General features: G+C 42.1%; 1 protein-coding gene across 3 annotated transcripts in view; it reads left to right on the forward strand.

Moving 5' to 3' along the window:
- Positions 1-14,867: 14,867 nt before the first annotated feature.
- LOC139390062 (electrogenic sodium bicarbonate cotransporter 4-like) overlaps positions 14,868-23,509 on the forward strand; it is a 32,166-nt gene continuing 23,524 nt past the window's right edge. For 2 of the 3 annotated variants that reach the window (XM_071137182.1, XM_071137183.1), the window contains exons 1-5: positions 14,868-15,067; positions 19,395-19,524; positions 20,325-20,485; positions 21,032-21,187; positions 21,477-21,563. In XM_071137182.1, coding sequence (XP_070993283.1) covers positions 15,022-15,067; positions 19,395-19,524; positions 20,325-20,485; positions 21,032-21,187; positions 21,477-21,563 — 580 coding nt within the window. In that variant the 5' untranslated portion in view covers positions 14,868-15,021. The remainder of the gene's footprint in view (positions 15,068-19,394; positions 19,525-20,324; positions 20,486-21,031; positions 21,188-21,476; positions 21,564-23,509) is intronic. The other variant, XM_071137181.1, reaches the window with a different exon arrangement.

Genomic DNA, 23,509 nt, shown 5'->3' on the forward strand with positions numbered 1-23,509 from the left:
ATGCAACAATTCAAGTTTTTTCTGTCAATGACATATGCTCTCAATGGGATTTGATAGGACTGACGCTAAATCCAAGCTGGCTTCCATTGACACTTTTTTTTGGTGCGCCAGGACAATTCACAGTTGAGCTCGCTCCTTTAGCTCAACGCTGATTGGACATTTTTAAAACTTTTTTTATCAAGGGAGGCCAAGTGCTCAGCTTGCTTCCCTTGCCTTCAGTGCTATGGGCGGCAACGATGTCATGCTGGTTTGGACCAGACAGCATCAGTTAGATGACCTACACGTAGAGAGACAGAGGGGTGCTGTTTTTCTCGCTCGGATGCTTTCTCCTGTGAGAGACATTCAGCCTCTTGCAAACTGAAGGAAAATTATGAAACACACAGAGACGCAAGATCAATTAATTTATGCTATAGAATTGACATATTGGTAAATTTTTGGGGGAAGTATGGCTTCTCATGGCACCCATGAATACACGCCACTGCTAGCATTACCCCCAGCTGTCTCATCCTAAACAGGCACTGCATAATCACATATAATACATCTTGGATGCTCCTTTGACACAAACTCATTTAAACTCATCAGTGCTGCAGATGAGACAGAGCAGATAACAACTCCATTGTGTAAACAGATAAATGATCTGTTGCTCTTTTTATCAATGTTCCCTTCAACTCAGAAACACTAAAAGCTGCACCTGTCCTCCCTGTTTTAGGGTCCTTAGATGCATCAGTGAATATATCCAAGACAGCATAGCACTGAGTTCTTACATATTCACTTACAATATTTACTGGATTTCCCTCTCAAGCAATGTCCCAAGGAACCTGGATAGCAAGCACCCTTTTTTTTAAATGGCTATAAATAAAATGCATGATATACAAAAATCTGAACAATTAGAAGAACCCATATGAGGTTATTTTAAAAGATATAAAACCAATCATCCCTTCCTTTTTTGATCAGTAAAACCTATTGAGATAGATGCTTGGAAATAACACATTTTTGCATGGACTTTGCTGTTGAGGACTTACACCATTTTAAAGCAGTCAACTTCTTATGGGTTAAGGAAGGATCACACAATGCGGGGGACAGCCTTAATTGACATCCACGTCATCCGGGTGACAGTTGGTTTACTGACTTGTTCAGGGGCAGACACGACAGATTTTTCCCTTGTCAGATCAGGGATTCGATCCAGCTTCAGTTGTTGGCCCAACGCTCCTACCCACCAGGTTACCTGCCTGGCAGTCCTCAAGTAGAGTTCATTCTACAGTATTTAAATGAATGTTTCGAAGACAAAATTACATGTATTTAACTATTTTGTTGTTGTAGTGGGGACAGTAACATTAGAACTTTCAAAAAATCATACTTTAAGGATAAAAAAATACATATATGTTTAGCTCACATAATATTATGTAAAAGTATACATTAAGGTGTCTGTAGTAGAATAAATGTGGCAAAAACAAATATAGACATTAATAAATGCATTTCTATAGCTTCCAAAATATGTTTTACAATGGTGGGGGAGTGTAAAGATAGAGGTGCAGTGGCTTCAAAACAGCGCCCCCCCGTCAGTCATCTAGTGTACATATAAATTATTGGGTAATACCATCATAGAGTACCACAGTATGAGTCATAATGCCCATCAAATCTAGCGGTTAAACAAGGAAATGGTTACAATCGTTTTTTTTTTACCATTCAGTTTTCCCATAGAGGATTTTAGAAACACTTCAAATAAGCGCTGTGTTTCGTGTAGGCTTATTCTGGCCGGACATTTTGCTAACCATGTAAATCTCTCTCAGACAATGCGATTCCAAATATAAAATACAAATCCAGGTGCCCCCCCACATTCTGTTAGCATTCCACTTTCTTTTGTACAACACCCTTCCTTTTGACAGCGACTTCTAGGATGGCAGATTCAGAGAGCGAAGTGGAGTTAAATCCAAGATGAGTCGTCACATCATGCAAGCCTACTACAGTGACAATCAATGATGATGTAGTTTATCTAGACAGAAGGTATATAACAGTTGGTTTATTTGTGTGTGGCGGGGGAAACTAGTGTTCGAAATAAGTACACCTCATTGATGGTGGAACCGGCATCCAGTGTTCAATTTAATAAAATAAAAAACGATATAACTGACAATATAAATATGCCCTGGTCAGCTGAAGGGTATGTGTGTGAGTGAGGGAATTCCTATGGTCACATAAAGAGTAATCATATCACTGTAGAAGGTTGATCAGTCAACCCCACCAGCACCCAAACCAGCCTGTAGCCCAGCCTCAATCCCAGTTGTCCGGTTAGAGAAAGAGAGTTAGGGAGATGCGAGGGGGGCGGGGGGGGGGGGGGGGGGGGAGACAACTCTTCCCCATTCCTCAGTTTGGTGTTGTCAGTAGTTCATTAGAGCTCCATTGGTACAGTAGACTATGTTTTCATTGATGCATCCCTGCAATTAACAGAAGACCTCTCTCTCTCCATTTGCTCATTTCAGGCCAGGAAACTACACCAGGTAAGCCCTCTTTGTGCATATATTAACCTGTCCTCTGGATCTTGTTTAGTCTGGTTCCATTTGCAGAATCAAGGCTCCCTGCTGGAGATGGCAAATAGATCCGAAACTACTTACTGAAATACAGATGATGATTTCCTAAAGTCTGTATAAACTGTTGAAACTTGATGGATTGTTATATTAATTTGCGTATTATGTTTTATCTTGTAGGCTTGGATATCCCAGCATATATATATATATGAACTGGCGCCTGTCAATGAATAGTCTTGTAGAGATATGGGCACAAAAATGACAGTGAAGTCTTTAAGCAGTTGATATTTTTGAGCAAATTGATCTAAGAGGCAATGTTCTTGGGGAATAAACATAATTGGGGTACAAAACTACATTTTGTTTAATTAACTCAATGTGTCATATCTTTGGGAAACAATATGTTTGAACATAAAATTGTGATAACTGCTAATGTAATTTGGTTTCATGGAATTAAATTGCTGCAAACTGATTTACAATGTATTAAACACCACTTTATTTGATCTTTAAATAGCAAATGAAATAAGAACTGTAAGCAGTACGGTTCCTGATACTCATACAACAGAAATGTCAGAGGGGCTGGCCTTTTTGGGGTGCAGGTGTTGTTTTCAGCTAGAAACAGTATAATCTGCAAGGCAGATGTGATGTGACTATTGATTGTGCACCAAGGTGAGATGGGGGAGTGCAGTGCACGTGTGTTTAGAGAGTAGAGAGAGAAAAGGGGGGATAGGGGAGAGAGAGAAAGGGAGAGTGACAGAGAGAGAGAGTGAAAGAGAGAGAACCAGTGTTTGTATCAGTGTGCTGTGGCTGTTCACATTGAGTTTAAGTGCCTTTGCAGGCGGATCGATCAGGCTGTCAGAGCAGAGCAGTGATGGCCTGCAGGTCCCACTCAGCCTGCCCACTGGGTGTGAAGGACACTGATGTGACAGGACTAATTACACACACAGGAAGCCAGCAGTAACAAGAGCCACACACAGGAGCAAAGCAAGCTCAACACAGGCTCAACACAGCCTTAACCATCTATGGCCTCAACCAAGCTTTTTCCTACTCTGCTTGCTATCCATTTGATAGTAATTGTAGGTTGGATTGTGATATTAGCAAAGGGTGGACTCATAGTTGGTAGCAAGGCATACACAGGTGGTATAGTTGGAAAGGAAATGGATATTAACTATTGTTACCCTTTTTATGCTTGTTGATTTTGTGTTAAAGTGGAGTTAATGTAGTCAGGGGCAATTCCACAGTAACAGAATGACGCTGAGACGCAGATATTATACTTCAAATGTATGTCAAACAAAAACCATTGATTGCAAAGTTAAACAAATCATACAACTCTATGCACAATTACTACTTTTAACAATTTCCACTGAAAATTGTTCAAAAGCACATTTACTTAAAGAATAGTGCAGGTACAAAGTTAGGTAACAGAATGATGGTAAAATCTTCATCGGTGACCACGTTTTCTAAAAACTCTGTTAAATATCTAATTTGAATCAAGCTTCAAATATGTCTGCAGAAAGAATGGCCTAGGAACAGGGGTAGAATGATTGATTTTTACCTTGTCAGCTCAGGGATTCGATCTAGCAACCTTTCGGTTACTGGCCCAACACTCTAATCACTAGGCTACCTGCTGCCCCGAATGAGTCTCCGCCCCCAAACAAGACCACATTTTGTTGGTCCGCACTGGACCAAACCTGTATCAATCATAGACGGATGTGTTTCACAAGTTTGGACATCACAGTAAAGAACAGTAGAGTACAGTATAGCACAGCACATTATAGTAGAATAGAGTTCAGTACAGTACTCTACAGTACAGTACAGTACAATACAATACAATCAATTATACTGTTCTCTACTCTAATGTGCTCTACTGTACAAAACCTTATTCTACTGTACAGTACTGTACAGTACTGTACTGTATTGCACTGACCTATCCTCTGCTATATTTTTCTTTACTCTTCTGTACTGTACTGCACTATACTGTACTGTACTGTGTTGTCCAAACTTGTGAAGCAGACGTCTATGATTATTTCAGATTTAGATTGACAAAATGTCAACTCATTTCCCACATCCGGTATCAGTTGGTGCTGGGTGCATGAGAGGGCAGGTTACAGTACAATATATGGAAAGAAAGGGGACTCATGGGTAGGTGTCAGTAATAGTTGGTAGTGTTGACATTAACTGGAGAGAGAGAAGAGAAAGAGCGAGGGGTTGTCCAGAAGATAAATCATTTCTGCAAAGCTAAATATGTACTGATATTAGTTGGCAGGAGTCTTTACTTCAACATTGTTGTGTTCTGATATATTTCTAACACCTTTTAAGACTTTATCTGACAGATGTTTTCTAAGACCCCTTTTCCATCTGTTTGACCAGAAATCAAATTCCAATTTTTAGGATGAAAAATTGTTACAAAATGTAAATCAATCTTTTTTTTATTTTTAAATAGACTCTTAGCTTTCATTTGATTTCAAATGTGTTGTGCCCCTATGAACCTCATGGGGCTTTTTACATGGAAATGCCCTCAGGCTACTTTATGAATGTATAGTTTAGTCAGTATTGTTTATGAACATTGTGTGCCACGTAATGATGTTACCTGGGAATAGTAAGACACACAAACATGAGAAGCCTAAGTATTGTGAATGGCATTACCCCATATCTAGTGGTATGTCAAAATGTCACGTGCATGAAGTACTCTGCTCATCTGTTTTAATTATTACATTTCCATTGAGTTGACCTGCCATTTAATTATTTACACATTGATCTGTGATCCTCAGCAGCAGCAGCCTCACATGCAGGTCAATGCACATGGCTTACTGCTCAGTTGGGTCTCTCACACACACACACACACACACACATGCACGGACACTCACACACGCACACAAACACACACACACACACACACACACACACACACACACACACACACACACACACACACTCAAACACACACACACACACATGCACGGACACTCACACACGCACACAAACACAATAGTAGCTATATAGTCAGTCACAACCATGCAAGCACTCTTCTAAGTGCATACAGTATATGTGAACTGTCTCGCCCTTCAAATCCTTGACACGTTCGCTACATTCTCAGGGTCTCCCAGATATGGGAAATGTTCAGCACTCAGTCTGTACACACACTGACCTGTAATTTGTGAACATGATCATTGTGTATTGCCTGGCTATCCAAACTTTTTCTCCGGCCAAAAGCTACAGCTCACTGACAATATTTTCTTCTCCGCAATGCGTCTGAATCTGAGTACCTCTCCGATGATTTTTAGAACGCAAATACATTCTAACCACTCTGATTGATCGTAGAAACCGATGGGTTGTCAACTAAGATTGTGTGAACTGTGCTAAATACACACAGTTCTTTACACAGATCTTCCCTTTTCTGTCTTTCTTTTTTTCCAGGATGGACCATGAGCGAATGGGAGACCGGGGTATGGGAGACCGGGGTATGGGGGAAAGGGGTATGGGGGGCATTCACCATGGATATGATGAGGAGGAGGGTAAGTGAGACACAGCACAGTACATCAGGAAACTGTCCTCATCTACAATAAAAATACATGATGTATGATGTACAATAGACCTATCATGATGGAATAGGTCTAACAGTCTGTTGCTAACAAGAATGGACATGAGAGATTTACAGTTACAGTTTGTTTGTTTTCAATTACAGTATTGTGTAAAACAGTGGCAATTATTACTGAGTGGACTATCCTGGCTAAAATGGAATGAACTGACATTCATCATTTCAGTGTATTTAAGTATCTAATGTATCATTATTAGATCTGATCATTTGTGTAAATGTGCTATTTATCTTGAAGAATTAATCATGTCCTATGTGATGATAATTGGCAATAACAACGATGAAAGAATAACATGATCATGATGAGCATTGGATACCATTTATATGTGAATTTGAGTGTGCATGTGTGTATGTACTTTCAGTGTGGTTCACCATGTCCTAAGCAGGCCCCTATCTATCCATTTGGCAACAGGGATGTGTGTATTTCCAGCAGGGCTGTATGTTGTTGTTCCAGCATTGATTTCTCTGTATTTACAGTGCCTTGCGAAAGTATTCGGCCCCCTTGAACTTTGCGACCTTTTGCCACATTTCAGGCTTCAAACATAAAGATATAAAACTGTATTTTTTTGTGAAGAATCAACAACAAGTGGGACACAATCATGAAGTGGTACGACATTTATTGGATATTTCAAACTTTTTTAACAAATCAAAAACTGAAAAATTGGGCGTGCAAAATTATTCAGCCCCTTTATGTTAATACTTTGTAGCGCCACCTTTTGCTGCGATTACAGCTGTAAGTCGCTTGGGGTATGTCTCTATCAGTTTTGCACATCTAGAGACTGAAATTTTTTCCCATTCCTCCTTGCAAAACAGCTCGAGCTCAGTGAGGTTGGATGGAGAGCATTTGTGAACAGCAGTTTTCAGTTCTTTCCACAGATTCTCGATTGGATTCAGGTCTGGACTTTGACTTGGCCATTCTAACACCTGGATATGTTTATTTTTGAACCATTCCATTGTAGATTTTGCTTTGTGTTTTGGATCATTGTCTTGTTGGAAGACAAATCTCCGTCCCAGTCTCAGGTCTTTTGCAGACTCCATCAGGTTTTCTTCCAGAATGGTCCTGTATTTGGCTCCATCCATCTTCCCATCAATTTTAACCATCTTCCCTGTCCCTGCTGAAGAAAAGCAGGCCCAAACCATGATGCTGCCACCACCATGTTTGACAGTGGGGATGGTGTGTTCAGGGTGATGTGCTGTGTTGCTTTTCGCCAAACATAACGTTTTGCATTGTTGCCAAAAAGTTCAATTTTGGTTTCATCTGACCAGAGCACCTTCTTCCACATGTTTGGTGTGTCTCCCAGGTGGCTTGTGACAAACTTTAAACGACACTTTTTATGCATATCTTTAAGAAATGGCTTTCTTCTTGCCACTCTTCCATAAAGGCCAGATTTGTGCAATAAACGACTGATTGTTGTCCTATGGACAGAGTCTCCCACCTCTGCTGTAGATCTCTGCAGTTCATCCAGAGTGATCATGGGCCTCTTGGCTGCATCTCTGATCAGTCTTCTCCTTGTATGAGCTGAAAGTTCAGAGGGACGGCCAGGTCTTGGTAGATTTGCAGTGGTCTTATACTCCTTCCAGTTCAATATTATCGCTTGCACAGTGCTCCTTGGGATGTTTAAAGCTTGGGAAATCTTTTTGTATCCAAATCCGGCTTTAAACTTCTTCACAACAGTATCTCGGACCTGCCTGGTGTGTTCCTTGTTCTTCATGATGCTCTCTGCGCTTTTAACGGACCTCTGAGACTATCACAGTGCAGGTGCATTTATACGGAGACTTGATTACACACAGGTGGATTGTATTTATCATCATTAGTCATTTAGGTCAACATTGGATCATTCAGATATCCTCACTGAACTTCTGGAGAGAGTTTGCTGCACTGAAAGTAAAGGGGCTGAATAATTTTGCACGCCCAATTTTTCAGTTTTTGATTTGTTAAAAAAGTTTGAAATATCCAATTAATGTAGTTCCACTTCATGATTGTGTCCCACTTGTTGTTGATTCTTCACAAAAAAATACAGTTTTATATCTTTATGTTTGAAGCCTGAAATGTGGCAAAAGGTCGCAAAGTTCAAGGGGGCCGAATACTTTCGCAAGGCACTGTAGCTTTGCACTGAGGCGGATGTCACAGACTTTTCATGTTTCAAGTTTTATTAGTTGTATGTACAGGGTACACATGGTACACACCGTCCAAATAAATTCTTACTTGCGGGTTCCTCCTCGACAATGCAACAACAATAATAAATAATAAAATCTAAGAATACGAACATAAAGTAAATGGCTCAGTAGAATATAATAAACATTTTAGCATAAGTATAATACAGGAAGACACAATTTATAGTCCAATATTTACACGAGTATAGGGGAATGGGGGATCGGGGGGCAAGTGTTTAAATTGTGCAGTATTATCAATAGTAACTAAGAATCTAGTGGCAGCAGTTGTGATGGATGTGTTTAACAGAAGTCCCCACAAGAATAGTAAACAAACAACAATTTGACCAACTGGGTCAAATGCTATTTCTAATGGGTTTAGGATTCAGGTTAGAATTAATGTTTGCGTTATAATTAGGTTTAGGGTTAGGGTTAAAAGCTAGGGTTAGCTTTAGGGTTAGGAGCTAGGTATCAAGTTTGAAGGTGAGTCCCATGTGCAGACAATGTCGAAGTAACAAAAGTTTATTAATTTCAAACACAGGCAGGCAAAGGTACAGGATGGCAGGCAGGCTCAGGGTCAGGTCAGGCAGAGGTTGGTAATCCAGAGTAGAGGTCAAATGTACAGGATGGCAGGCAGGCTCAGGGTCAGGTCAGGCAGAGGTTGGTAATCCAGAGTAGAGGTCAAAGGTACAGGATGGCAGGCAGGCTCAGGGTCAGGTCAGGCAGAGGTTGGTAATCCAGAGTAGCGGTCAAATGTACAGGATGGCAGGCAGGCTCAGGGTCAGGTCAGGCAGAGGTTGGTAATCCAGAGTAGAGGTCAAATGTACAGGATGGCAGGCAGGCTCAGGGTCAGGTCAGGCAGATGTTGGTTATCCAGAGTAGTGGGGCAAAGGTACCGGACGGCCGGCAGGCTCAGGGTCAGGGCAGGCAGAGGTCGGTAATACAGAGTAGTGGTGCAAATGTACAGGATGGCAGGCAGGCTCAGGGTCAGGGCAGGCAGAGGTTGGTAATCCAGAGTAGCGGTCAAATGTACAGGATGGCAGGCAGGCTCAGGGTCAGGTCAGGCAGAGGTTGGTAATCCAGAGTAGAGGTCAAATGTACAGGATGGCAGGCAGGCTCAGGGTCAGGGCAGGCAGAGGTTGGTAATCAAGAGTAGAGGGCAAAGGTACAGGATGGAAGGCAGGCTCAGGGTCAGGGCAGGCAGAGGTCGGTAATCCAGAGTAGAGGGCAAAGGTACAGGATGGAAGGCAGGCTCAGGGTCAGGGCAGGCAGAGGTCGGCAATCCAGAGTAGAGGGCAAAGGTACAGGATGGAAGGCAGGCTCAGGGTCAGGGCAGGGGTTAGAGAAAATTGGATGTTGAATGGGACTGAATTGTGTGTTCCATTGTTAGCTGTACAAGACTGTGTGTGTGTGTGTGTGTGTGTGTGTGTGTGTGTGTGTGTGTGTGTGTGTGTGTGTGTGTGGATGTGTGTCTGTCTGTGTGCGTGAGTGAGTGAGTGAGTGCATGTGTGCGGAGAATCAGAGCAGGTGGTCAGTCCAGTTCAAGTGTTTAGCATTCTGATGGTTTGTAGATAGAAACAGCCTCTGAGCCTTTTGGTATGAGACCTCATACTTCTATAACGTCTGCCTGACAGTAAGGGATTGAACAGCTCATGGCTGGGTTGTGTGTGGTCCTTGATGATTCCCTGGGACTTCCTCAGGCACTGTTACAAATATATTTCCTGGATGGGTGGGAGCACAGTCCCAGTGAGATACTTGGCGAACTTCACCACACACTGGAGGGCCTTGCGGTCATGGACCGAGCAATTCCCATACCAGGCCATAATGCAATTGGTCAGTATGCTCTCGATGGTGCAGCAGTAGTATTTGGCAAGTACCCGGGGTGGAAAGCCAAAATTCTTAAGCCGCCTTAGTGGGTAAAGGCGCTGTTGAGCCCTCTTGACAAGAGTGGGGGTGTTGTTGGTCCATGTCAAGTTATCTGTGATGGGGACGCGCAGGAACTTAAAACTGCTGACTCTCTCTAATGCAGTCCTGTTGATGTGGATCGGGGCTTGTTCCCTCCTCTGCTTCTAGAACTCCTCTGTTTTGCTGACGTTGAAGGACAGGGTGTTGTCCTAGCACCACAATGCCAGTTCACTTACCTCCTCCCTATAGGCTGACTCGTTGTTGTTGGTTATCAGGCCTACAACCGTGGTGTCATCAGAAAACTTGATGATGGAGTTGGTGTCATGCAAAGCAACACAGTCATGGGGGAACAGGGAGTACAGCAGAGGGCTGGGGACACACCCCTGCGGGGTGGGGGGGCGGGGGGGGGGGGGGGGGGGGTCTTTGTTCGGAGTTGGTGTGGAGGAGGTGCTGTTGCCAATCCTCACAGCTTGTGGTCTGCCCATCAGGGAGTCCAGGATCCAGGATCCAGGATCCAGGTGTAGAGGGCAGTGTCCAGACCCATTATTCTGAGATTTGTGATGAGCTTGGAGGAACAATAGTGTTGAATGCTGAACTGTAGTCAATGAATAGCATTCTCACATAGGTGTTCCTCTTGTCCAGGTGTATTAGGACCGTGTGAATAGCGATGGAAATGGCATCTTCCATGGATCTGTTGGAGCTGTAGGTAAATTGGAGTGGGTCCAGTGTGGCTAGCATGCTGGCCTTGATGTGGTCCATGACCAGCCTCTTGAAGTACTTCATGATGCCAGTGGTGAGTGAGACGGGCGATAGTCATTTGGGCATGTCACATTGGTTTTGGGCATGGGGACAATGGTGGTGTCCTTGAAGCAAGTGGGGACTACAGCCTGGGACAAGGACAGGTTGAAGATGTTAGAGAAGATGCCCACCAGCAGGTTAACACACACCCGGCCAGGGATGCCATCTGGCCCGGTGGCTTGGTGAGTATTTAATATTTTTAGAGTTTTCCTCATGTCAGCCTTGGAGAGCAAAAGCACCTGGTCATCTGGAGCAGCTAGAGCCTTCATTGAGCACCACACATCTAGATCTGCCTTTGTAGTACCTGATAGCCTGTAGTCTTTGCCACATGCGTCGGAATTCTGAGTTATCGAACATCGATTCAAGTTTGTGTTTGTATCATCTTTTTGCGGAGTTTGTACCTGCTTGACTTGTAAGCTTTGCGCATCAACGAGTCATTTGTTCTGCCGACATTGAATGCTGCAGTATGGGCTCTTAGCATGGTACGGATTTCACCATTCATCCAGGGTTTTTGGTTTGGGTATGTACAGATTGTTATTGTTGTTACAACACCATTAACACATTTCCTAATGAAGCCTGTGACTGATGGTATATATTCCTCAATGTTGATGGATGAGTCCTGAGTAGACTCTTTGAACATATTCCAATCAGTATTCTCAAAACAGTCCTGCAGCATTGATTCTGCCTCTGTCACGGATGTTTGTATATACAGTGCCTTGCGAAAGTATTCGGCCCCCTTGAACTTTGCGACCTTTTGCCACATTTCAGGCTTCAAACATAAAGATATAAAACTGTATTTTTTTGTGAAGAATCAACAACAAGTGGGACACAATCATGAAGTGGAACGACATTTATTGGATATTTCAAACTTTTTTAACAAATCAAAAACTGAAAAATTGGGCGTGCAAAATTATTCAGCCCCTTTACTTTCAGTGCAGCAAACACTCTCCAGAAGTTCAGTGAGGATCTCTGAATGATCCAATGTTGACCTAAATGACTAATGATGATAAATACAATCCACCTGTGTGTAATCAAGTCTCCGTATAAATGCACCTGCACTGTGATAGTCTCAGAGGTCCGTTAAAAGCGCAGAGAGCATCATGAAGAACAAGGAACACACCAGGCAGGTCCGAGATACTGTTGTGAAGAAGTTTAAAGCCGGATTTGGATACAAAAATATTTCCCAAGCTTTAAACATCCCAAGGAGCACTGTGCAAGCGATAATATTGAAATGGAAGGAGTATCAGACCACTGCAAATCTACCAAGACCTGGCCGTCCCTCTAAACTTTCAGCTCATACAAGGAGAAGACTGATCAGAGATGCAGCCAAGAGGCTCATGATCACTCTGGATGAACTGCAGAGATCTACAGCTGAGGTGGGAGACTCTGTCCATAGGACAACAATCAGTCGTATATTGCACAAATCTGGCCTTTATGGAAGAGTGGCAAGAAGAAAGCCATTTCTTAAAGATATCCATAAAAAGTGTCGTTTAAAGTTTGCCACAAGCCACCTGGGAGACACACCAAACATGTGGAAGAAGGTGCTCTGGTCAGATGAAACCAAAATTGAACTTTTTGGCAACAATGCAAAACGTTATGTTTGGCGTAAAAGCACCACAGCTGAACACACCATCCCCACTGTCAAACATGGTGGTGGCAGCATCATGGTTTGGGCCTGCTTTTCTTCAGCAGGGACAGGGAAGATGGTTAAAATTGATGGGAAGATGGATGGAGCCAAATACAGGACCATTCTGGAAGAAAACCTGATGGAGTCTGCAAAAGACCTGAGACTGGGACGGAGATTTGTCTTCCAACAAGACAATGATCCAAAACATAAAGCAAAATCTACAATGGAATGGTTCAAAAATAAACATATCCAGGTGTTAGAATGGCCAAGTCAAAGTCCAGACCTGAATCCAATCGAGAATCTGTGGAAAGAACTGAAAACTGCTGTTCACAAATGCTCTCCATCCAACCTCACTGAGCTCGAGCTGTTTTGCAAGGAGGAATGGGAAAAAATGTCAGTCTCTCGATGTGCAAAACTGATAGAGACATACCCCAAGCGACTTACAGCTGTAATCTCAGCAAAAGGTGGCGCTACAAAGTATTAACTTAAGGGGGCTGAATAATTTTGCACGCCCAATTTTTCAGTTTTTGATTTGTTAAAAAAGTTTGAAATATCCAATAAATGTCGTTCCACTTCATGATTGTGTCCCACTTGTTGTTGATTCTTCACAAAAAAATACAGTTTTATATCTTTATGTTTGAAGCCTGAAATGTGGCAAAAGGTCGCAAAGTTCAAGGGGGCCGAATACTTTCGCAAGGCACTGTACATGGTCCATCACATTGTTTCCTCTCATGAGGCAGGATACATGTTGGTGATACTTTGTTTTAAAATCTCCTGCGACAATAAAGATTGGTTCTGGGTGAGAGGATTCTTGCTGGCTAATGTCCTTGTACAGTTCGCTGAGTTCCGCCTTGATGTTTGCTTGTGGCGGTAGGTACACACTGTGATAACAACACAGGAATTCCTTCGGCATATTTTAGCATGAAAAACTCCAGGTTGGGTGACCAGCAGCTTGAGATGTTTTGTTGATGAGGATGCATACCCCTCCCCCTGCTCTTACCAGAAGCCGCTGTTCAATCCATACGGAAAATGGAAAAGCCGTCTGGTTGAATAGCAGAGTCAAGTGAATTGTCCGTAAGCCATGTCTCTGAAAAACAGACACAGCATTCTCTGATGTTCCTATGCAATTGAAGCCTTTCTCTGAGTTCAACATTTATTTTCCAGCGATCAGAATACTAGGAAGAGGAGGCTGTGTAGACGGAACTTATAAAAGACTGCTGAATTTGCAAGATTTTCTTTCATTTTGATTTCGGCACAAATTAAAATATGACACTAACTTGCCCATGGCTTGATGTTTCAGCATTGTCTCAATGAAGAGTTCAGAATTCGACTAGTCACGTGCGACATGCACGCGCAGTTACAAGCCTGCTAGAGTTAGTGGCAGGCAGAAGAGTAATATCCACTGTCCTAGCACGGATGAAGCCTTAGCTGGAATGGGAAGCTAACTGAAGCAGGATAACTTTAGAAAACCCTGAGTAGATCTGGCTGACCCCTCAGGCCTCACATGCTAGGTTCATTTTTGGGGGGTCCTTTCGGCAAACAGCATATTATTCAATTTAGAACAATGTTCTAATTGTGTTTTAATGTAGTTGTTGCATAAAATGAACTTTATCATGCATTGATATTCAAAAAGGAGTCCATTGCAAAGCGACAGTACAGTTGGTATCAAAGTAATGTAAAACAACACAAACGTTGACATGGTTCCTGCTGTTAGTAGCTGACAGGAAAACATGACAAAGTATGTCATGTAAGAAAAGACAATGTGTAGAAGAAGAGTCATCTTTTACATGCAAATCATTGATAAGAATGAATTTTCTTTGTCATTCAACCCTGACTAAAATACTTGAGAATGGTTTATTTATTAGAGAAACAGACATGAACACTGTATCATCATTTATTCATTGTTTGTTTCAATGATTGAACGCTTATGGAAATGTCCCTTTCTGTACCAGGGATTAATGAGTGATGTGGCAGGACTCCGTGATTATGTTAGTCTGTCAAGGTTGTTGTTTGGCTTTTCTAAATAATGTAAAACTATTATTAAGCCCAGTTTAATGTCTTTTTTAGGACGTTCTGTTTCTGTAATACATGTTTGCAGTACGTTCTCCTCAATGACTGATTTAAATCATGTATGTTAATGTGACTTTACATTACGGTTTGTTTACAGGCCATTAGTCCATCTACATTAGTGTCCCAGTAACCAACTTTGATGTTAATGTAATTTGCATTACCGTTTGTCCACAGACCAGCAGAACATCTACATCGGTGTCCCGGTGCCTCGTGGGTACAGACGGAAACGCCGGCGAAGACGTTCTGCGGGGGGCCGTGAGGCAGCAGACAAGGAGAGGGGGGACAGACACTACGACCACCATAGACACCATGACCATGATGACAGAGACAGATACAGGGACCTAGAGGAGGGACTCATGGACCCACATGACCTCCAAGTTCCTCAAGACATCAACCGCACAAGTTAGTCATGGTCTGCGTGACAAATGGCACCCTATTCGCTATGTAGTGCACTACCTGGGCTTCAATCACATCACACTCCAGTGCCTATGCACCATAAAAACCAATCACTTCTCGCATCACATCACAAGTGAGTCATGATGAGTCACATGTCACTATGCTGCACTACAGTATGGAATGGAATGAATGGTATCAAACACATGGTTTCCATTTGTTTGATTTGATTTCATTCCATTCCCTCCACAAGTCACAACTCCTGTTACGCTGGCTGCGTCATAACAACTCTCAGTGACGCACGGTCCGGACAGTTGACGAAGACAGTATTTCAGATTCAATAGCCAGTTGTTATTTCCTTTTTGGCGGCAGGAAGCCTAGAGGTTAAGCATGATGGGCCAGTCATTGAAAGCAAAGCCCTTGAGCAAGGCACTTAACTCTAATTTATCCTGCAAGTCCCTCTGGAAAAGAGCATCTGCTAAATTGACTAAAATGTCAAATGTAGATAACTGCATATGTTTTCCTGTATGAGGAAGTGGATCTGTAATGCTTACAGGAACTAAAATAAAACATAAATCAGGTTTGGTTGGAATTGCATCCCTTGGCCAGAATGCTGACCTGGTTGAATTGCTAGGTGAAGCTGTGCACATCACTTTATGTGGTGTAACTGAGTTCAACGCAGCACAGTAGTATGAATATGCAGCTGTTGTTCGTCTCAGTCAGCTTGTTAGCTGGTGTAAGAGAGCATCTGCATGGCTGCAATTTTAGGAGAGGGCTGTTACACAGGAATAAAAGGAACACTATGTTTGAATATATTTGAGAGAAGAAGGAAATACAAGGTATAGTTCAGTTCCACATAAATATGTTGTTTTGTGGAACTATCCCTATAAGATTAGAAGCTGTTTGAAGGTTGTGAGTCGTACAGAAGTACCTTCAGGACAACAACATTTTGGGAGATGAAAGCTTAGAAAATGCTGAAGAGAGAGAATTTCGGGAAAGTGAATGAAACTGCTTACTGTAGTGACAGTCTCTCTGTCTACCCGTACCTGTCATTTTCTCACACTTTGAAAACTGTTTGTGTCAGTGTTTTTATTACAGTTGGATAAATACGTAAGGGTTTAAAAAATGTACACTACCGTTCAAAAGTTTGGGGTCACTTAGAAATGTCATTGTTTTTGAAAGAAAAGCTAATTTTTTGTCCATTAAAATAACATCAAATTGATCAGAAATATAGTGTAGACATGTTAATGTTAATGTTGTAAATGACTATTGTAGCTGGAAACGGCTGATTTTTAATGGAATATCAACATAGGCGTGCCCATTATCAGCAACCATCACTCCTGTGTTCCAATGGCATGTTGTGTTAGCTAATCCAAGTTTATCATTTTAAAAGGCTAATTGATCATTAGAAAACACTCTTGCAATTATGTTAGCACAGATGAAAACTGTTGTCCTGATTAAAGAAGCAATAAAACTGTCCTTCTTTAGACTAGTTGAGTATATTGAGCATCAGCATTTGTAGGTTCGATTACAGGCTCAAAATGGCCAGAAACAAAGCACTTTCTTCTGAAACTCGTCAGTCTATTCTTGTTCTGAGAAATGAAGGCTATTCCATGCAAGAAATTGCCAAGAAACTGAAGATCTCATACAACGCTGTGTACTACTCACTTTATAGAACAGCACAAACTGTCTCTAACCAGAATAGAAAGAGGAGTGGGAGGCTCCGTTGCACAACTGAGCAAGAGGACAAGTACATTAGAGTGTCTAGTTTGAGAAACAGATGCCTCACAAGTCCTCAACTGGCAGGTTCATTAAATAGTACCCGCAAAACACCAGTCTCAACGTCAACACTGCAGAGGCGACTCTGGGATGCTGGCCTTCTAGGCAGAGTTGCAAAGAAAAAACCATATCTCAGACTGGCCAATAAAAATAAAAGATTAAGATGGGCAAAAAAACACAGACACTGGACAGAGGAACTCTGCCTAGAAGGCCAGCATCCCAGAGTCGCCTCTTCACTGTTGACATTGAGACTGGTGTTTTGCGGGTACTATTTAATGAAGCTGCCATTGGAACACAGGAGTGATGGTTGCTGAATATTTGTTTCCCAGTAGTTGTTTTCTGCATTGGGAAAAAGTAATATGCTCTGTCTCATTCACGTGTACTGTCTTTCTACATAGAAATATAATCACTATGATGATGGGATTCTGTTTCTATGGTCCTTCCCCATAGGCTGACAAGTGAGGTTTTTGTGGGTACTAATGCATGCAAACAGGCAATATAACAGGAATTCACTCCCGGGTTGGTTGCTGTCGATACAATGATTTAAAGCCATTGATCCATCATGGCCTTTTACAGCTCAGTGTGTAATTTATAGACGGCTCTGGTCCATCCGTCGGTTAGGTTAGAACACTGTGACCACCAGCTGCAGTGCAACGCTCCCTTCCCTCAGCTAACTACAACCCACATATGGAATGTGTCCCAAATGGCACCTTGTTCCCTATTTAATGCACTACTCTTGACCATAACCCATAGGGCTCAGGTCAAAAGTAGTACACTATATAGGAAATAGAGTGTAATTTGGGACACAGATATGGACATCTATGTCAATCTTCATGTAAATGTTAGAGAAAAAAAACGCATTTTCAAGTGAATTTATTGTGTCATACGTTTTTATGATGCTTGTATCTAAACCTAAGTAGATAGTTTTAAGATTGTTTTATACATCAGTTGGGGTCTCTCTCAGCTACAATATGAGGTCCTAAACCTAGAATGAAAGTGCATATTTGTATCTGTGTGGGCTAATATGAGCCAATGGCCACCATACTACATACCCCTGATAGGTTCTAAGTTCTGGTACAAATCCAGTTGGACTACAGTTGGAGTCACCTCCTTGTATTTCTAGTACAAACAGTCAGTCTCTGTTGCTGGGCAACAACTAAGTCTGTTCCTCCTATTGGTGTTGTCGTGGTCCAGTCTGAGTCCAGAACCTTCAGTCAGATAGTCTCCAACACGTTTAGTCAGTTTTATGCATAAATGCATCGTACTTTAGCAAGGTGTCATCCATATGAACTCAAGATAGTGCATTTGTATTGCTACAGAGCTGACATCATCAAGCCCCATGTAAACAAACGCAAAACAAGCAGGGGTCTTGCCCCCCCCTTTGAGGTTCTTGACAGAGCAGCCAAGGAAGTGAGAGAAGGGAAGAAGTCCATAAGAGTACAAGCAACTAGCAAGAGCGGAAAAAATAGACTGAATGACACTGAAGAGGTACAGTGACAAACAAATAAAGTAGCAGAGGAACACAAGGTCTCATCTGATGACTTGGAGTCTGAGCTTGATAAACAAATCAAGAATCTCGTGGACCAGTTTCATGGGCTTAGTAGCCTCAAATACAGAGAACTTGCCAATGAATTGGCAGATTGAAACGTCCCTGTCCCAGATAACTGGTCAAGAGATGGAAGGGTAAGTGATATTGAACAGCGAGATCTTTATCTGAATGTAGGCATACATTTAAGATCATATATCACACCCCCATTCCATTAATTCAACTTTGACCTACCAGCACCATCACCCAGTCACAGGACACCGTCACCCAATTACCCCAAGGCGGCTCCACTTACCCTGAACCAATGCTCAATTTACCTCATACCTCGTAAGTTGTGCCAAGAGATCACTTTTTCTGGACAAGCTATGTTGTTATTTTTAAATTAATTCAGATTATTTCCAGGAATACACAGCATCCTGAATAATAGATATCTTTGTTAGAAAAAATACAATATTTCCCTTGACGTAGTGATGCTGAATGTATAGAACGTCTCAACACACCCCATTCTCCCCTATATTGAGGTTGTAATGTGACAAGCCAGGTCGCTGAGTTAGCCTAAGCATTGACCGCTCGGGGTGGAGACCAAACCCTCTGGTTATGGGTGTTCCTGTTGGATTAATAGAAATCCTGTCAAGCTCAAGATCAGATCATTACCATTTAAGTGGAATGAAAAAAAGTTCAACACTTTCTGATGTGTCAGCAAACCATCCCTAAATAATAATGTGTGTGAGGAATTACAACAACAAGCCAGTCAAATTATTTATTTTCGATATTAGGAAATGTGATCCTCACCGTCTGCCGTTACACAATTTCTTGAAACTAATAAGTGGGCAAACTGGGAAAAGATTAAGCACGCTTAGATTTCTGATCCATAAAAGTCCAAATAAAGAAAACAACTCCAGAGTAAATATGAGTCTGACATCAGTGATGATATCTGACGTGTGTGTGTGTGTGACCGGTGTGTGTGTCCGGTGTGTGTGTCCTGTGTGTGCGTGTGTGTGTTCATCCCAGTGTCCCCTGCAGCTGAGCGGCTGCGCTATATCCTGGGAGAGGAGGATGACATGCCCACCCCCACACTGTTCACTGAGATGGACACGCTGCAGCAGGACGGGGATGAGCTGGAGTGGAAAGAGTCTGCTAGGTGACTGCTGACCCACAGATTATACACACAGACCTACAGAATCATAACAGATCACACACACAGACCTACAGAATCATAACAGATTACACACACAAACCTACAGAATCATAACAGATTACACACACAAACCTACAGAATCATAACAGATTACACACGCAAACCTACAGAATCATAACAGATTACTCACACAGACCTACAGTATCATAACAGATTACACACACAAACCTACAGAATCATAACAGATTACTCACACAGACCTACAGAATCATAAAAGATTACTCACACAGACCTACAGAATCATAACAGATTACTCACACAGACCTACAGAATCATAACAGAAACGTACAGTAGAATCCAGCCAATGTCAAATCTGTTTAATGCCAAAACAAGTTCATGCCAAGACGTTGACAGTCTATGTTATCAACTTCTGAGTCAACTGTAGTATAGGCTAATTTATATTTTAACATGTGCATGGTGATACCAAAAATACATGCCATAAAACAAATTGTCCCATTCCTTCAGCATAGACAGATGTCATTCCAATTTTGAATGAATGAATGTCTGAGCTACTGAATGTCGTAGCTACTGAATGTCTGAGGTACTGAATGTCTGAGGTACTGAATGTTTGAGCTACTGAATGTCTGAGGTACTGAATGTCTGAGCTGCTGAATGTCTGAGTGCAGTCAGTGTTTTCAGTCAGTGTTGACCTAATACCAGATTCGACATTAGTCATTTTTAACTTCCAACTCATTTGACGCCTCCAACTCATGTCCTCTATCTGTCCCTGTGCTGTGGTCCAGGTGGGTGAAGTTTGAAGAGAAGGTGGAGGATGGAGGAGAGAGGTGGAGCAAGCCCCATGTGTCCACCCTGTCCCTGCACAGTCTGTTTGAGCTGAGGACCTGTATACAGACCGGCACTGTGCTGCTTGATCTGGAGGGATACTCACTGCCACAGATAGTTGGTGAGCAACACAAACTCCTTTGTACAGAGCACTAATGCATGCCATATGTGTGATTCTTACCTAATGTTAAGACGTAGTACTGTAAAAAATGTAAAGTCTCTGTCACAATTGACAAGCAGAGGCATTTCAGCATGGTTGCCCTTCTAAGAAGAGTTAGCTTAATGTGTGCAGATGTAGGATCTTAATATGATCACCCTATAGCATGAGAACTTTCCTGCAATACAGGAAATGTAAAACTCGTAGTGTTTTTGAGGTTTAAAAAGGCTTTTGAAGTTTGTAATTACCACTTACAAATTTCAGACTTGATTTTCCCGTACAACATTTTGTATCAACCTCTACAAAAATGTCCATGAATTATAATCTACATAATAATTCACATTTCCTGTTGCTGCAGGATTATTTTCCTGCTGTAGCAAACTGGCTCAAATTAAGATGCTAGTAGCCTTCAGTTGTTGACAAGAAAGGTGTTATGGTACCAAGAAGGAAATGAAGTGGTGATCGTGAGTGATTCTACACAAACAATAATAAGACCACATTCTCCTCCAGATGAAATCATTGAGCAGCAGGTAGACGAGGGCATGCTATCTCCTGACCTGAGAGAGAAGATCAGCTTTGTCCTCCTGAGGAAGCACAGGCACCAGACCAAAAAGCCCATCCACCGCTCTCTGGCTGACATGGGCAAAGCCAGCGGTGGTGGTGCCCGTGAGTGTCCCTCTGCTCTCTGGTCAAGTATGGCCGTCAGTAGCTTGAGACACATTATAGTACTTCCTAAATGTTACATTTGTATTCTACTTATATACATTAAAACATCAAATTGTATGCCCACTGCCCAGGCTGTCTTACACTTTCATTAATTGTAATTGACCACATCTTTTCATGCAATAATCTCAGTTTTATTCAATTCAATTCAACAAACGTTATTTATCCCCAAGGGGAAATTATAATCTTGTTCAGCAGTCTCCTGTCTTCTTTACTTGTATTCCCTCCTCAGCCCGTAGTCCAGGTGCAGCAGCCGCATTCAACCGCTCCACAGAAGACCTCCGCATGAAATCACAGCCAGGAGGCTATGGTCGTCTGCGTGAGTCTGCCTCCTCCTCTGTCTCTCTCTGTACCTCTCTCTCTGTACTTCTCTCGCTACATCTCTTTCAATTCAATTCAATTCAAAGGACTTTAATGGCATGGGAAATATATGTTGACATTGCCTAAGCAAATGGAGTAGATAAAATGCAAAAGTGAAATAAACAAATATATGAACAGCAAACATTACACTCGCAGAAGTTCCAAAAGAATAAAGACATTACAAATGTCATATTGTGTGTAGAGACGGATCAAGGCGCAGCGTGCTCTGAGTTCCACATCTTTATTTTTGTGAAACTTACAAAAACAAAAGGAAACAAACTAACTCAAAAACAAGATCCCACAAAACACAGTTGGGAAATGGCTGCCTAAATATGATCCCCAATCAGAGACAACGATAAACAGCTGCCTCTGTCTTCTCTTGAGAGCCAGGTCTGCCTGTGGCAGCCTTTCTCAATAGCAAGGCTATGCACACTGAGTCTGGACATAGTCAAAGCTTTCCTTAAGTTGTGGTCAGTCATGGTGGTCAGGTATTCTGCCACTGTGTACTCTCTGTTTAGGGCCAAATAGCATTCTAGTTTGCTCAGTTTTTTTGTTAATTCTTTCCAATGTGTCAAGTAATTATCTTTTTGTTTTCTCTTGATTTGGTTGGGTCTAATTGTGTTGCTGTCCTGAGGCTCTGTGGGCTGTGTTCGTGTTTGTGAACAGAGCCCCAGGACCAGCTTGCTTAGGGGACTCTTCTCCAGGTTAATCTCTCTGTAGGTGATGGCTTTGTTATGAAAGGTTTGGGAATCGCTTCCTTTTAGGTGGTTGTAGAATTTAACGTCTCTTTTCTGGATTTTGATAATTAGCGGGTATCAGCCTAGTTCTGCTCTGCATGCATTATTTGGTGTTCAACAATGTACACAGAATATATTTTTGCAGAAGAGTCTCACTTTGGTGTTTGTCCCATTTTGTGATTTCTTGGTTGGTGATTGGACCCCAGACCTCACAACCATAAAGGGCAATGGGTTCTATAACTGATTCAAGTATTTTTAGCCAGATCCTAATTGGTATGTTGAATTTTATGTTATTTTTGATGGCATAGAACGCCCTTCTTGCCTTGTCTCTCAGATCGTTCACATCTTTGTGGAAGTTACCTGTGGCGCTGATGTTTAGGCCAAGGTATGTATAGTTTTTTGTGTGCTCTATGGCAACAGTGTCTAGATGGAATTTGTATTTGTGGTCCTGGGGACTGGACCTTTTTGGAACACCATTATTTTGGTCTTACTGATATTTACTGTCAGGGCCCAGGTCTGGCAGAATCTGTGCATAATATCTAGGTGTTGCTGTAGGCCCTCCTTGGTTGGTGACAGAAGCACCAGATCATCAGCAAACAGTAGACATTTGACTTCAGATTCTAGTAGGGTGAGGCCGTGTGCTGCAGAATTTTCTAGTGCCCTCGCCAATTCATTTATATTTATGTTGAAGAGGGTGGGGCTTAAGCTGCATCCCTGTCTCACCCCACGGCCCTGTGGGAAGTGTGGTTTTTGCCTATTTTAACCGCACACTTGTTGTTTGTGTACATGGATTTTATAATGTCGTATGTTTTACCCCCAACACCACTTTCCATCAATTTGTATAGCAGACCCTCATGCCAAATTGAGTCAAAGGCTTTTTTGAAATCAACAAAGCATGAGAAGACTTTGCCTTTGTTTTGGTTTGTTTGTTTGTCAATTAGGGTGTGCAGGGTGAATACATGGTCTGTTGTACGGTAATTTGGTAAAAAGCTGAGGAAATGTACGCGTCTGCTGTTAATGATAATGCAGAGAATTTTTCCAAGATTGCTGTTGACGCATATCCCATGGTAGTTATTGGGGTCAAATCTGTCTCCACTTTTGTGGATTGGGGTGATCAGTCCTTGGTTCCAAATATTGGGGACGATGCCAGAGCTAAGGATGATGTTAA

This window comes from Oncorhynchus clarkii, chromosome 30, assembly GCF_045791955.1.
Source record: "Oncorhynchus clarkii lewisi isolate Uvic-CL-2024 chromosome 30, UVic_Ocla_1.0, whole genome shotgun sequence".
Classification (NCBI taxonomy): Eukaryota; Metazoa; Chordata; class Actinopteri; order Salmoniformes; family Salmonidae; genus Oncorhynchus; species Oncorhynchus clarkii.